The sequence below is a fragment of the Akebia trifoliata genome, chromosome 11 (genome assembly GCF_017979445.1).
Source record: "Akebia trifoliata isolate Shusen 1 chromosome 11, ASM1797944v1, whole genome shotgun sequence".
Classification (NCBI taxonomy): Eukaryota; Viridiplantae; Streptophyta; class Magnoliopsida; order Ranunculales; family Lardizabalaceae; genus Akebia; species Akebia trifoliata.
This window is the reverse complement of record NC_141385.1, coordinates 44,500,804-44,514,807: the sequence shown is the minus strand read 5'-3', so window position 1 is coordinate 44,514,807 and position 14,004 is coordinate 44,500,804. Positions and strand designations below refer to the sequence as shown.

Genomic DNA, 14,004 nt, shown 5'->3' with positions numbered 1-14,004 from the left:
TCGATCCCTACCCCTTCTGTTCACCTTCTCAGTCACCGGGCGACAAATTGATTTGTTCCTGTAGGAGGGTGGTGTCCCCAAGGGTAAATCAAGGTATGATGCGAGCAATGAATCTACCACGTGCCCAAGAGTTTTGGTCAGAATGTTGATGTTGCACAATATGGTTGAAGACTGGTTTATATGCAACTTTCCTTGATTGTCTCGATATGTTGTCGATAGCGTGGAGTATACCCACAGCCTCATGGTTTGCATTGATGTCTGCCAATTAGAATAGTTGACTCAATCTATGAGGAACACCAAATGTGCATGTGTTGGATGAATTATACTTGTAGCGCTTATTTCTGGATCTAAAACCTCAAACAATAGTATCCATTGCTTTTATGTTTTTTTTTTCTTTAAATATTTTATTATTATATGGTGAAGCATGTGTTCAGATGTTATGTGAATCCCTGGCTATTTTGGTGAACTTGATTCAAAGATTGCAGAATCCAATCGAAAAACGCAACCCTCAGTCATTTTTATGATCAATGGACGGCTACTGAACTTCAACAGAACTCTCAAATTTAAAATCAAAATTCCAACAGTGAAAAATATATTAAAATTTTTTTAATTAAAAGTTTGTAGAATTTTGTCCTCTACAACCATGTGGCATTGAATCATGTTTTTGAAAGCCACAATGTGAGCTACACAACCCTTAGTAAGATTTTAGTAGGATTAGTCTTACTTTTTTTAATATAAAATAATCAATTTTTAATCACTTAAATATTTATGGTCTATATAAATTAAGAATTTATAATTGAATATCTAATGATTTAGGTCATAACTGAAAATAATAATAATTGTTGATTATTATTTTTTTCCTTCTATTAGTAAAGAAAATTTTATAAGAAAAGAGATGGAAATCAAGGAGGCCTACCTGTAGCTGCAACAAAGAGAAACAAAGAAAGGGATTAGTGTCTGTGTCAATCATACAAATGTAATTTCATCTAAATCAAAAAAATCTTCAAAAGAACAAATCTTTGATATATATACAAGTTTTCCATAAATAGAAGAGCAAGCTGACCAATTGAAAAAGAGAGCAATCCAATGATGCCGATTATAGCATATTGGAGGGTATACTCCATGGTTTTAAAACTCGTTTTGACGTCTTGTCCATGAACGAGACTGAGTCGTCTGGAAGAATTTTCCGATATGTTTATGAGTCATCTAAATTGATATTTTTCTGGAATCAAAGAAAGATATTCAAAAAATAGACGGCTCTTGTGTTGTGACTCGGAATAAACGTTTCTCTTTATAGGAACGGAATAACAATTTATTCCTATGGAGCATCCAGGAACAAGAAGATTTAATCGGAAATATCGACAAATTCTTGCGTAGTCCAAGGAAATGAAATAAGAAAAAAAGGTCCGCTGCTACAATTCCATCTCTATCGAATTTGAATATCAGAATAGCTGATCTAGTCATGATTCAATGGGTCAGGTCCACTTATTTATTTATTTATTTGTGTTGATTTCTTATCTTTACGGTGGATTTGATTGGGTTATTCCTAGCATTACTATACCTTTCTCTATTCATTGCGGGTTGGTTATTCGTCAATACAGGTTTAGCTTACGCTGTGTTTGGAATCCCTCGCCCAAAGAGTCGACAAGGAATTCCATTAATAATTAGTTGTTTTGAATTTTTGACACAACTCGATGAATTTATTAGATTCTTTTAAGAGGCCTAATGACTATAGATCAAACCTATCCCATTTTTACGGTAAGATGGTTGGTTGTTCACGGACTAGCTCTCGTTCAATAATGAGAAAAAATAAAATAAAATCCGATATGTTAAACTATATCGAGACAAATCGGACTAGTCGTCGTGGTCTCAGCCGCCCGCCACCCCCCCCCCCCCCCGGCCCCGCCCGGGGACCAGCAACACCCCACCTTTTAGATGGTCTATTATTTATCTTTCCAAGTCCTCCCACTAATCACGGAAAGGTAATCAATGTATTTGGTTTTGGGTGCTGGACTCCAAAAGAAGGAAGAATAAATGGCTGAGATGGGATACATTCCTAAGGATTTAAAAAAAAAAGTGGGTTGCCTTGAAATCTTGTAAATTAGTGGTGATTTGAAGATTTATCATATGAGGAAAAATGTTACTTATACCATTTTTTATTACACTCGAATGTTGTCCAACTTTGTTGTAATCAACATTGAAAAAATGGACAGCATTTGAACATCATGAGAGTAGATCCTCTGTAGTGTTTTTTTCGTGTTGTTTTTATTTATTTATTTATTTATTTTTATATTTTATGATTTTGGATAATTGAGAGGTTTCCACCTTAATAAAATAATAAATACCTACGATTTAAATTTGGGAGTTCAGTGGTCGTCGATTTTAAAATCAGTGATCATGATTAAATTATTATTATTTTTAATCTGATCAATGTGGGAAAAGTATGGGAGACAATCTGCTCTCGAACAACACCCTTTCACATCAAAAGTGTTGACTTTGTTGGGTGTTGACCATATATATATCATACTTGATGCATGTGAACATTAAAAGTAGAGTCCCCATGTATGTATTTTTTTTCATGTTTCCCTAATCTACTTCAAACCTTAAGAACGAGATAAGGTTTTTGGAGAAATTCACACATAGAATTTCAAGACAAGATAAGATTTGTATATAATTTCAATCCACACTAAGATTGATATTTTGGGTTGAGACAATGTTTTAAAAGCCGGACCGGTCATTGACCCGTATGACTGAACGGGTTGATCTAACCAATTGGATCCAAATATGAAATATTTAATAAATAATTTAGAATTCTTCCTAAAATCAGGTAACTTTTACTTCAAAAATATAACCCAATTTCACATGATGTAGGGTTATAAGGTTTGGAGAATTTAAAAAAAAAATAATAATAATAATAATAATAAATAAGAAAATTTCCTCGTAGATTTGAATTTTAATGTGAATTTGAAATTTAAATTTAAAAAATTAGTGGATGTACATTTTCAAAACATGGATCAAACCTAAAAATAATAAATTTATTTATTTATTTTAAATTTGGTGTAGACATGAATTTTAAAGGTTGTCTTACTAAGCATGTGAATCCAACAATTAAAATCTTAATGAGTTTGATCATGTTCCATTAGTTTGTAAGAGAATACTTATAATCAAGGGGGCATGATATCAATTTTAAAACACACGAGATATCTCAAATATTCACTAAATTGAATAATTTGGTAGAAGAGATACTAACGTCTACAATTTCACTGGATTATTACAAGTAGGGCTGGCAGTGATCCGAAATATACCTGATGTTTGAATTGATTCGATTTGTACAAAAACTTAAAACATCTGAATTTCTGATGTACTTGAATCCACTCTTCAAAAAATTTGTTTCGCATATATATTTTTTTTATTCTTAATTTTATATAAATACAAAGAGATAAAACGTTTTAGTCTTTTTGATTTCCCTCTATATTTGTAGTTGGATAGTAGATTTTTCAAAATTTTATAGTTTTAAATTTTTTTCGAACATTGATAAATTGAAAATAAGGCATGTGTTTGGATCAGATTGATTTTGAATTAAGGATGAAATGAAGCAGATCAAATTCGATTTACATATTCATTAATCTGATTGGATTGGGTACATGTTTAAAAAATTTCGGATCAATATTGAAGAGGTATTGATCTGATACCGAATCGATCCGTTGCCAACCCAAATTACAAGTACTAGAGTTATTATTTATTCTTTCTCATGTATTTCTAAAAAGGGAAATTATTAAAAAAAAACATTAATTCATAAAAATAAAAATAAAAAACCAGATTTAAAAAAAAAATTTATAAACACAAATCTTTTTCGGCCCTTTAAGAGTCGAAAATGTTCAGGAGGAGAGAGAAAATAAAGGGCCAAAAATTTCTCTCATCTTGTATATTTTTTCTCCTACTTTCACTTCTTTTCTCTCATTCGATTTCATTCTTCTCTCTCTTTCTTCATTTTCTCTCTTACTTTCACTTTTTTTTTTTTTTTTTTCATATATTGAAATTTTGATTATAATCAACGTGATCATGATCAAGATCGTAATCATGATTATAATCGCAATGAAAATAGTGATCCGCATCTTATGATAATCATAATCACGTTGATTAAGATCAAGATCGTAATCGTAATCATAATTCGTATTGTAATACAATCATGATCACGTTGATTAAGATCACGATCATGACCGTGTTGTTGTTATAATCGATCAACAAATAAATTGAAGAGAGAGAAATATGAGAGATATCATGATCTTCATCACGATTTTGATATTGATTTTAATCAACATGATCATGATTGTCCTACAATGCGGATCACTATCACGATCACGATCTCATGATATTGATTATGATTTGGATCATAATCTTGATCATCATTACGTTGATTAAGATCAAGATTTTACGATTACGATCTTAATCATGATCAATATCTCAATATAAGAAAGAAAAGATGTAAAACTAAGATAGAGAAAATGAAGAAAGAGAGAGAGAAGAATAAAATTGAGGGAAAGAGAAAAGAAGTGAAAATAAAAGAGAAAATAAAAAGGGTCGAAAATTTTTCTCTTATATTTTCTCTCTCCTCTTGTACATTTTCGACCCTTAAAGGGCCAAAAAAGATTTGTATTTATATCTTTTAAAAATCTGATTTTTTTTAAGGAATTAATTAATTCTTTTTAATAATTTTCCCTTTCTTAAAAAAAAAGTAAATATGAACAGTAAGAATTTTATCACCACTATACTATAGTTTTTTGATATTTACAAAATCTCCAGTACAATGATTTAGGTCAACGATCAAAAAGGGCAAGTCAACTAAGGACCATGGTCAATTTGTGTTTCTATTTCTTTTTTGAGCTTTAGAAAACAGAACAAATCCTGATCTGGATTTATTATCTTTATAAAATCAGGTTAAAGCCTGTAACAACTTTTTATGGTTTTTGTCTAAACTCCATATAATCAGAATCCCAAGTGTTCTTTCACAGATATTCTGCAGAGATTCTCTAATTTTTCTTAAAGGTATCTTCTCTCTAAATCATTATTTGATATTTGTTCTCTCTAAAAAATCATCTTCAGCTGAAAATTTGATCTGGTTTTCTCTAATTTTGTTTTTCTTCTAAGAATCATACAAATCTCAAGTTGGGTTCTTTCACTTAATTTCTGCACCATCTCTCCAAATCCAAATCTTGATTTTCTGTTTTTGAGCAACATTTTTTGTTTTTTCTGACTTGGTTACTGTGGCGGTAGTAAGATATTGTTTACTGTTCTCTCTCAATCATTATCTGGGTTTTCTTCTCTCTCAGAAAAATCATTTTCAGAACCAAAAATCTGATCTGGGTTTTCTCTAAATTTTTTCTAGAACCCATAAAACCGCCAAAGTTGGCACCTTTCACTGAAATCCAGCACTATCTCCCCAAATCTTAATCTGGGTTTTCTCTCTTGAAGCAGACAATTTTTTGTATTTTTTGCTTGGTTACTGTAGCAGTAGTAAGATATTGTTCACTGTTCTCTCTAAATCATCATCTGGGTTTTGTTCTCTCTCTGAAAAATCATCTTCAGCACTAAAAATCTGATCTGGGTTTCTCTAAATTTTTTCTAAAAACCATAAAACCCCAAAGTTGGCACCTTTCACTGAAATCCAGCACTGTCTCCCAAAATCTTGATCTGGATTTTCGCTTAAAGTAGACAATTTTGTGTATTTTCACTTGGTTACTGTAGGAGAGATGGGTCATTGCTTTAGCAAGAGTAATGTTTCAGAAACAGATGCTAAGAAGTATACAGCAGGTGGAGGTGGTGCTGCAAGGCATCACCAAAGAGCTCAAGAACCTGTGATTCATCATCCCAGACCTCCAACTTATCAGACCCAACCACCACCTGCAAGGCAACCAGCCCCGCCGGAGGTTCCCGTGCCCTTAAAGCCATCTCCATTAGCCCCAAACTCTAGGCCGGTTCACACGCCCGATACAATTCTCGGAAAGCCATTTGAAGATGTTAAGGCCCACTACACTCTTGGAAAAGAATTGGGTAGAGGCCAGTTTGGGGTAACTTATCTTTGTACTGAGAATTCGACTGGTCATTCTTATGCTTGTAAATCGATATTGAAGAGGAAACTTGTTAGTAAAAATGATAAGGAGGATGTGAAGAGGGAAATTCAGATCATGCAACATTTAACTGGGCAAAATAATATAGTAGAATTCAAGGGAGCTTATGAGGATAAGCAGTCTGTGCATCTTGTGATGGAACTTTGTGCCGGTGGGGAACTCTTTGATCGGATAATTGCTAAGGGGATTTACTCTGAGAGGGCAGCCGCTTCAATGTGTAGGGCTATTGTGAATGTTGTTCACATTTGTCATTTCATGGGTGTGTTGCATCGGGATCTCAAACCTGAGAATTTCTTACTCTTGACGGAGGACGAAGGAGCGCTATTAAAGGCGACTGATTTTGGATTGTCAGTCTTCATTGAGGAAGGTAAGGTTTCTGATCTCCCTTTTTTTTGGGTGTTTTTATTAATTGAATAAGTTTTAGACTTCATTGGTTTATGCCTTTATCATCTCATCTGAAGTTGTTGGATGCAGTAGCCATACATCACGAACTTCTAGTATCAGACTCTTTTGATTTGTAATTTGTGTTGATTTCTGCTTATGTTATAGCATCCTTAAACTTAAGCTATCTATGTTTCATCATAATCATATTGCCTATCCTGAATATTGGTGTTAGCATCACGCAGGGGCGGAGCTAGTAAGGAGTTGGTGGGGGCAATTGTCCCCACAGAACTTTGAGACACCCCTATATTTTCAACTAATTACATGCCCCATTTGTCTCCACTCCCTCACCTCTCTCCCCATTTGCCCCCACACCCTCATCTCCCTCCAATTTTTGTCCCCAAACCCTCACCTCCCTCCATTCAAGTTCTTCAACTATAAAACTAATCATAGTTTGTCCCCACTACAAGAAAATCCTGGCTCCGCCCCTGGCATCACGAATCCTATTTCTTCATTCCACCCTATGTCGTTTGTGTGAACGTCCTAGCATGAGTCAGAATCAATGAATTTCGATCGATAGTTAAGGGTTTGGCCATTATGCCGGCAGTCAACCTGACGTAACCTCCGGTTGGAGTAATTGAAGGGTTAATCAATAAATGATTTATTTTACGATGTTCAAGAGGTGAAGAGTTTCTAATGATGTTGTAGCTGTTTAATTTACTAGATGATGAATGACTAGAAGGGGCTCTGTGATTTTGCTAATATTGAAGAGCTAGTGCACCTTCAATATTAATTTACCGAGGCATGTATAGCTTTCCCAAGGATCCCTGTGAAGAAAGGCATTTTCTTCTTTTTAATAGATAGCAAATCAAGACATTTGCTGATAGCTTATTAGTTAAATCTCAGTTTCCTCTATGTTATTATGTTTTCAATACTTGATAAGGAGTGTTTATTTCTTTGATGTTGTGTTGACTTAGACAAAAACATTTCTGAGGGCTTTAGTTTTAAGTGCATGTTTAGCAACTATGTCCTCCTACTGATTTGACTTGCTACAGCGGCGGTCCTGCTTTCTTGGTTGTTGAATTTAGGTAGATTATAAACAGTTATCCAAGTAATAACTATAGTGGTATCCCATCATCATGTTGTAAAAGTCTTGTGTTGCTCATAATATGCCTATAACAAACTTTTGTTGATTGATCAGTTATGGAATTTGTGCCAGGTAAGGTATTTCGTGATATTGTAGGGAGTGCATACTATGTTGCTCCTGAAGTACTACGACGTAGTTACGGGAAAGAAATAGATGTTTGGAGTGCAGGGGTTATCTTGTATATTCTTCTCAGTGGAGTACCTCCTTTCTGGGCTGGTAAGGACAAAGCTATAAACCAACCAACTTTTGAAAAAAAGTGTACTTACTCTTGGCACATCCAATAAAGATTCTCTTCTCTTTGTCCCCCCACTGGAAAACATGAGCTTTATGTATTTGGATGACTGGATTTTACAGAGACGGAGAAGGGTATATTTGATGCTATACTACAAGGAGAACTCGACTTTGAAAGTGCACCATGGCCAACAATATCAAGGAGTGCCAAAGATCTGGTTAGAAAGATGCTCACACAAGACCCAAAAAAACGGATTACCTCTGCACAAGTTCTTGGTATGCTCTCTTTTTTATTCTCCTTTGTTGACATGAGTGCCAACTTAACTAAGTGGTAAGATGCTTGGAGTGTTGTTCCCACATCCTAGGTTCAAACCCCCTTGAACCTAACTTTATTGCTAATCACTAACTCTATACCTATAAAAAAAAAAGGATTTTGTTGACATATTATCAATTAGATATTTTTTGTGAGGAATTTATTGATAACCATCTTTTTTAATCGAAATTGCTACAAAGAAGATGAAATGGCATCTAAAAGCTACATGCACATGAAATTTAAGTACATACATGCCTTTTTCCAGCATGAATTCTATTTCACCATTAAATACTCTATCTAGAACCATATATTTAGTCGAGGTAGGACTCTTCTGATATTTTCTTACCACATCGATGTCGTTTTCGGTATTCCTTTCATGTTTTTAGAGCCTTCAAATAGACCAAATAGTTTTCTTTTTCTAATGAAAATTAATTCTTGTGAATACAATTTAATGTTATTGCTAAAAAATTCTCTCTTGGCGTAGTGGTGCTATATACATAAGTTGTGTTTTATAATAGTAATGGTGTTTTCCATTGACATCATATCAAATCGTCACTTTTTAATTGTAAAATAATATGAGGGAAACGGAAACCTATCGTGTTAATGTTTTGTGAAATTTACGTTATCAAAGATAATTTTTATTTTTGGAATGAAATCATTGGATAACTTTTTCTAGACAACTCATCTCAAATAATTCATGTTAAGTTGGTGCAATGCTGATAATGGTACTTAGCTTTACGTTATTACCTGTGTGCTTCTGACTGAGATGCTGTTTTTGGGGATTTGGGTGACTTACGATCCAGAGCACCCATGGCTTATAGAAGATATGCTGATAATGGTTACTTAGCTTTATGTTCTTACTTGTGTGCTTCTGACTGAGATGCTGTTTTTGGGGACTTGGGTGACTTATGATCCAGAGCACCCATGGCTTAGAGAAGATGGAGAGGCATCAGACAAACCAATAGATAGTGCAGTTCTCTCTAGGTTGAAGCAATTCAGGGCAATGAACAAACTCAAGAAGCTTGCACTGAAGGTAAGGCATCTAACTGTTATAATGAAAAAAAGATGTGTCTGACATGTTTCAAGATACTAGTCAACATTTATCTCAACCGGACTTTATTTTAATATAATTGATCTACTTATCAAAAAAAATACTTGGAATGGCTCTCTCATATTGAGAAATTCTGTCTAGTGGCATTCGATCACAGAAGCCCTTGACAGCTGCATAAATGACTAGAATTTGTTTTTCAATTGGAAGTGGTGCATATTGTGGTTGTTTCGGTACTTCTGTAAGCCTTGCACCTCTATTGGGTAATGCCTGAGTAGCAGCATCAAGGTCTGACCCAAATTGAGCAAGGGCGGCCACTTCGCGATATTGTGCCAATTCTAGTTTTGAACTACCGCGGACTTGTTTCATAGCTTTCAACTGAGCGGCAGACCCGACGCGACTGACAGATGAGCCGACGTTAATAGCTGGTCTAATTCCACGAGGTGGTTATGAGTAACCCGCTGCTTCAACGAAGGATCTACTGAGCGAACTACAAAATCAACAAGATCAATTGTCTTTGCGAAAAAAAAAAAAAAAACGCACGCTGCTGGAAAGGAAGTAGAGGGTGGTTGTAGATCAAATGGAAGTAGACCCCGCTAAGGTGCCAGGACAGTATTCCAATTACCACCAGGCAGATACTAGTCAACATGTGTCAAGACACTAGCCAACATGTGTCTTGACTCTTGAGATAGAAATTAAGTTGCCATCCATGTTTATATACTAATATATATCGATTTGTTTTTCTGACCCCCTATGTTTATAGTTCTTATGAGTTATTTAGTCAGCTTAGGAAGAGCTCATATTTCTTGCCATTGATGGTTGTGATTAATTATCTAGATCTGTGAATTGAACTCGCTGGATGATTTTAAGAGTGGGATCTATCACATTCTTTTGTGACAGTTTGAAATTAATAGCAAATGGTTCATAAAAAACAAGTCCATACATTTGACTTCATTGTTTGTAAAATCATCCAATGGAAACCAAATTTTAACCTAAAATGACTCCTTTATGAGGAGTCCGATTTATGCATGTCTAGACATGTGTCACATGTTGTCAGGGAAGGAGGAATGAGTAACTTTGTCCCATCCACCTCTGCTGGAGTGTGTACTCCTAAAGTTCTCATTATTCATCGAGTTAAATTGATATAATTGTATGTTTCTAATATCATCATACATTTTCATGGATTCAAGGACATGATCATGTCATGCCTCGTTTTCTTGTTTACTGTGTATGTACTGGCATATCTCTATGTCAAAGTTAAATGGGTTTAGATTCTTTTGATGTTTATTTTTCTAATAATCTTGGTGATGTTTGGAAAACTCATTCAGGTTATAGCAGAAAATCTTTCTGAAGAAGAAATCAAAGGTCTAAAAGCAATGTTCACAAACATGGACACTGACAAGAGTGGTACAATCACCTACGAAGAACTGAAGTTGGGATTGGCTCGTCTTGGCTCGAAGCTCTCAGAAGCTGAAGTCATGCAACTACTGGAAGCTGTAAGATACAAGTGGACTCCACAATCATTTATATGTCCTCTTTTACCTCATATTCGAATGGCATTATTGCCTAATCCATGATTTTCATTTCAGGCTGATGTGGATGGAAGCGGGACCATCGATTACATTGAATTCATCACTGCAACAATGCATAGACACAGGCTAGAAAGAGATGAACATCTATATAAAGCCTTTCAGTATTTTGATAAAGATAAAAGTGGGTGAGTCTTCTATTTTTTGCTCTGATTCATGGTAACACTCTCGTCTATCCTTCATGTTTCGCTCTGATTCTTGGGACGCATACCAACTACCATATCTGGAAAAAAAATTGTTGTTTTCTTTTGTGGGTTATTGTTTTAATGTGTGTCTGTTTACCTAGGAGGCTAGAACCATGTTCTTGAATGTAGTGAATGTGCATAAACTAATGGGTTGTGTTCCGTTGACTGAAGAAAAATGACTTGAGAAAACATACAAGATCCCAACTGTGTAAGCATGAAATCCAACATTCGGGATTTATACATGTGCGATAATATATATCCTACTGATACTTATCTCAGGGATAACTCCCGACCCTTGGATTTAGCGAACATAGTCGGGATTGTGTGTTTTTTCAGGAGTTTTTTTTTCGTGAATCTATGGAACCCAAGCCTAAACTAATATATTCTAATGTCATCAAATGAACCCTATGGATGTGTCATATATGCAATGTCCTGAGGTCTTTGTCTTATATTATGTTGGCCTCAATATGTCATATTAAGGCATGTATGATTTTATTGATTTAAGAATGGTTGAATTTGGCTAGTCAATTTTTGATTTGGACAAGTTGAACCATTATTTCGGCCTCTACTGAATCAACCAAGCTTAAAAAGTTGCCTTAACAACCTTATATTTTTCTGGACTCGCACATAATTTGGTGATGCCTGAGTTGACCAAAAGCCATTACAAGTTCTATAGGTCATAATATAAAGACTGGGGACCTGTTTGGATTTTCTATTTGGCACCCCAAAAGGGTAACTGTTAGAATTGTTTTGCAAAAAGAATATTGCGTTAAAAGAGTGATTCAAACAGACCCTACTATATATAAAGAAGGATAAAAAGTAATGATTGCTTATTGGAGACTTCGGGAATATCCTTGACAGGTTTATTACGAAGGATGAGCTACAAACAGCCATGAAGGATCATGGAATGGGTGATGAAACCAGTATTAGAGAAATAATATCGGAGGTGGACGCAGATAATGTGAGTTGTCTTTGAATCAAAACTTGAAGCTTTCTCTGCTAAAAAAATAAAAATCATGCAATGATACTGATTGTATTGAACCTTTAGGATGGGAGGATCGACTATGAGGAGTTCTGTACAATGATGAGAAGTGGAATGCAGCCTGGGAAGCTCCTTTAATATCTCGGAGGGTCACTCTGTGTTGCAACTAATAACTTGTTGAGACTTAGAGTCTCAGGACTCATAGCTATCTTGTTGAAGGTCTGAGGTATGTATGCCTAATTTGTTTTGATTGCCTTTTCTTTCAAGATCTTTGTCACCATTATTGTACTGAAAACATGACTCCAGCACTTAAGAGTATGCAAGTTTATTAGTTTGGAACATTTGTAGTTTTAGTCTTTGTGCATGTTTAGTTTGTTTTTGGAGGAATTTGTACTTATGGTTCTTTTATCATGCCTGAAAATGACAATTAGATTAACATTTTGAATTTATACTTCGAGGTTATTAATATCTGGTGAGAAATTTTTTTATTTTGTTTTGTCGTTCGATGGAAGATTTGATTTTGGGCTATCTGTAGAAAAATAAAAGATGAAAGGAGGATAGTAGAGAGAGAGTGTAGGTTTATTCAAAAGAGCAAAGACTTTACTCACCTCTAGCTCTATCACTATAATAAATAAGGGGAATATTATGGAAATAACCTTAAAGGGTTGTAAAAAAATAAAATATTAATTGGACCAAACTACCCTCACAAATACAAATAAATCCGTAAAATGGCACTAGTTTTACCTTCTCAGCATCTCTCATGTATCAAACGTCAGTCCAAGAACCCTTCACAAGGCAAACTGTCAAACAAATTCATACTGTTTTTTTTTTTTTCGAAAGTTATAATGTATAGAAACAAAATCCAGTGTTGAGATGATCAGCCAATGCAATACAAGAGCCTTAACCATTAGTCCCATCTACATATGAAATCTTCAATGAAAACCCTCTAACGTACTCAAACATTTACAACAAAAAAAACACACGCCCAATGATGGAAATAATTTCTTGAAGCATGTCTCCTTTCGAAAAACTAGATTATTTCTTTCCTTCCAAAGATTCCAAAACAGATTATCCTTCTTCCTGAAATGTTTCAAGAATGCTAACTTTTGAACACGGATGAAATTGATCTCGTAAAGCATCCAAAATAATGGAATGGAAACATAAAATGAGACCAAGCACAATGATTAAGTGCAACCTTAGCTGACATAGTACAAGCGTTGCATGTGCTACGTAAATTGACAGACATGATACAATGAGCCATATGGCATTATTCAAGGGTTAGTATTATTTTCAAGGCCATCAACCAAGTGAAAAAAAAAAAAAAAATCCAAATCATGGGTACCAAGTATTTCACTTGCACATAACCCTACCTTAAAGCTTTGAAGAATGATTTGATAAAAAAAAATCTTTTTACGAGAGGAGTGCTCATCCCATAGCATGTGATCCTTGTCTGATGGGAAAATAGTTACCATTGAAAATTGCCTTTTTAGATTGTTAACCAACCAACTACTCCAAAAGACCGATTTGTTGGAGAAGGGGAGAACTATGAATATAAGAGGGTCATCAGACTTAACTGGAGAATGACATACCTGAGAGTGGAGGAAAATATACACTTAATACTCCCCCTCACCCATAAGGGTGGAAAGATTTGAACCCGTGACCTATACGAACCTAGCGCTCTGATATCATGTTAACCAACCAACTACTCCAAAAGACTGATCTGTTTGAGAAGGGGAGAACTATGAATATAAGAGGGTTATAGGGCTTAACTGGGGTATGTACGACACACCCACACCCAAGAGTGGATGAAAATATACACTCAACATAGATCAACTATTAATGAGATTTTTCAATTTTCCCGAAGTGCAGGTTACCTTACTATAATGAAGAAATATAAATTCAATGAATCTAGAAAACCTGTCCTTTAATACAATTTCAGTTCTTATGATTATGGCAATTTATGTTTTCCTGTTCAATCACTTTTGATGGTATTAGAAGTT

At 34.8% G+C, this 14,004-nt stretch overlaps 1 protein-coding gene across 1 annotated transcript; it reads left to right on the top strand.

Moving 5' to 3' along the window:
- Positions 1–4,890: 4,890 nt before the first annotated feature.
- Positions 4,891–12,453, top strand: LOC147391967 (calcium-dependent protein kinase 2-like). Its single transcript, XM_086417415.1, has 9 exons — positions 4,891–5,046; positions 5,746–6,500; positions 7,734–7,872; positions 8,011–8,163; positions 9,118–9,233; positions 10,577–10,744; positions 10,838–10,965; positions 11,884–11,983; positions 12,071–12,453. The coding sequence occupies exons 2-9, from the start codon at positions 5,751–5,753 to the stop codon at positions 12,140–12,142; spliced, it is 1,626 nt and encodes a 541-aa protein (XP_086273541.1). The 5' UTR covers positions 4,891–5,046; positions 5,746–5,750; the 3' UTR covers positions 12,143–12,453.
- The last annotated feature ends 1,551 nt before the right edge of the window (positions 12,454–14,004 follow it).

What these genes read in the sequence shown, in the direction of transcription:
- LOC147391967 (XM_086417415.1), top strand. Translation starts at nt 5,751, where the DNA reads ATGGGTCATTGCTTTAGCAAGAGTAATGTTTCAGAAACAGATGCTAAG. An exon ending in AGTACCTCCTTTCTGGGCTG is followed by an intron (nt 7,873 to 8,010) that starts GTAAGGACAAAG and finishes TGGATTTTACAG; the next exon opens with AGACGGAGAAGGGTATATTT. An exon ending in TACCTCTGCACAAGTTCTTG is followed by an intron (nt 8,164 to 9,117) that starts GTATGCTCTCTT and finishes CTTATGATCCAG; the next exon opens with AGCACCCATGGCTTAGAGAA.